General features: G+C 50.3%; 1 protein-coding gene across 1 annotated transcript; it reads right to left on the bottom strand.

Annotated features, from left to right (window-relative positions):
* Positions 1 to 173: 173 nt before the first annotated feature.
* On the bottom strand, positions 174 to 1105 carry LOC105462101 (methenyltetrahydrofolate synthase domain-containing protein-like; the record flags this gene model as incomplete). The annotated part of the gene is made up of 2 exons (XM_011708629.1): positions 878 to 1105; positions 174 to 614 (listed from the first exon to the last, which is right to left on the bottom strand). Coding segments are annotated over exons 1-2 (457 nt in total), but the record flags the coding sequence as incomplete, so codon positions are not given.
* Between the last annotated feature and the right edge of the window lie 791 nt (positions 1106 to 1896).

The raw sequence follows: 1896 nt of genomic DNA, 5'->3' as shown, positions 1-1896 counted from the left end.
GAATCAATTAATGTCCCTCGAGATGCCATCAAGATAAATGTTTGCGCAATTTAAAAAAGTTTAAGCAATCTATATATAATTGTGAGAAAATAAGATAATCTGTTATTATATTGTTAGTGACATTTCAGTCTGTTTCTATATATAGTTTATCTTTTATCCATTAATAAATTTACTAATTATATCCATTGAGCGAATTAGCGTTCTAAAATTATATGTGAAATATTTTACCTTGATATTGGAATCTAACCCAAGCGGTTTACCCGCTTGCTCTAGACCGCGCGTGGAAACGAGCGTTTTCAGCTGTTCTTTCGTCGCGCTTGCGACCGGCGTGACGTGTAAGAACAAGCCGGTTCTCAATCTGGGGATAGGCACGATGATCTCCTTGTTCGCCTGCAGGGCCAAAAATCTCACCGGCTCCTGCGGCTTGTCCGGATTTATCTTTATGACTCTCGCCTTCTTGAACTCGTCCAGCTCGATCAAGCGCTGCGCCGCCTCCGCGGCGCCTTTGAAGTTCGGGATACGCTTGTATATGCTAACCGGGAAATTCACCAGCTCGTTCTTCATCATGTAGTCCCACACCTTGCGACGGAAACTCGACTTCGTTACCTCCTCGGCTGTAAGAAATTGTCGACGTGAGGGCATCAGCTGGCGAACGGCAACAATACATATACGGCTCGCGCGTGCAAAATCATTTCAAAATGGTGAGACGCGCATACGCGGCGCGAGGTACGTCTACACGTCTCTCTCGCAACACAAAACACAAGTGCCCAAATTATTTCTCTTTGACGTTCAAGAGCCCGTAGGTGGCCGTATCGATGGGGGGGGATTCAAAGAAAACGCCTGTTGCGCCGATCGCACCACGGGCAGGCCCACTCACGTAAGTTCTCCGTCATCTTGACCGGTTGATCACCAGCGGAATCTCAGTGGGCGGAGGTCCAGGACCCAGGAAGAGAGAGATCCCAGGTAGCGTCGTCCGCGAGGTCTCTCCCGCAAAAATAGACCGCACGCAGAGAATCGTCCCCCCGTTCACACTTCACACCACACGCGCGGCCCCTTCCCCTCCTCTAACCCCTTCGTGTCTATTTCCACCGCGGCCGCCACGCCCGCAAACCCCGCGGCATCGCAATCCACTAGGGATCCGACCAACCTCGCCTCGCGCGTCGACGCGAGATATCGTGCGCGCGGGGCAGGAACGCCGGGGAAAACGTGAGGGACGTCGGAATTTCGACGCGCTTTTTTTTTTTTTGCGAGGACGACCGTCGACGGACGATCGCGGCGGGAGAGAGGCGACAGGACGAATCAGCTGATCCCTCGAGCAGCAACTAGGGAGTTAGAGGCTCCAATGCCTCCAATTCCCCAGCTCGTCGTCGTCCGCCGAGGATCAGCTGATTCGTTTGACTGTTGCTGCAATTATCCATCCAACATGTTCGCGATAGCCTTATGTTGTCCTCACGACATCCTCCCGTCGTCCTCACGTCGTTTTTCATTCTGTCATCCTCATAATGCTTTCTAACTTGTGGATCTCTGTTTCGCCCGCAGCAGCTGCACCACGTCGCACTTTCTCGCAAGGGGACGAATGGGAAAAAAAGGAGGAAAGATAGATACAAAAAAAATTGCCATAAAAATAAACCTTTCTTAGATTCACCTTTCCTCTCTGATAAACAAGATTGACCAGATATTCGAACATTGTTGATTACGAGACAGAGCGAATAATCGCAGAAATGCAGAGAGAGAGTGTAAGCTGCAGTGCAAGTCGCTAGCGCCGTCCACGTGACTGCCGAACAGTAACGGACACTTAATTTTCTTTTTATCGACGTGATTTGCGAGGATACTTTAACAGACGTTTTTTTTCCGCACGACGGACCGCGAAGATTTCCACACGCGGGCGGAGCCCAG

The sequence above is a fragment of the Wasmannia auropunctata genome, unplaced genomic scaffold, assembly GCF_000956235.1.
Source record: "Wasmannia auropunctata unplaced genomic scaffold, wasmannia.A_1.0 LD270841.1, whole genome shotgun sequence".
Lineage (NCBI taxonomy): Eukaryota > Metazoa > Arthropoda > Insecta > Hymenoptera > Formicidae > Wasmannia > Wasmannia auropunctata.
This window is presented reverse-complemented; position numbering and strand designations above follow the sequence as displayed.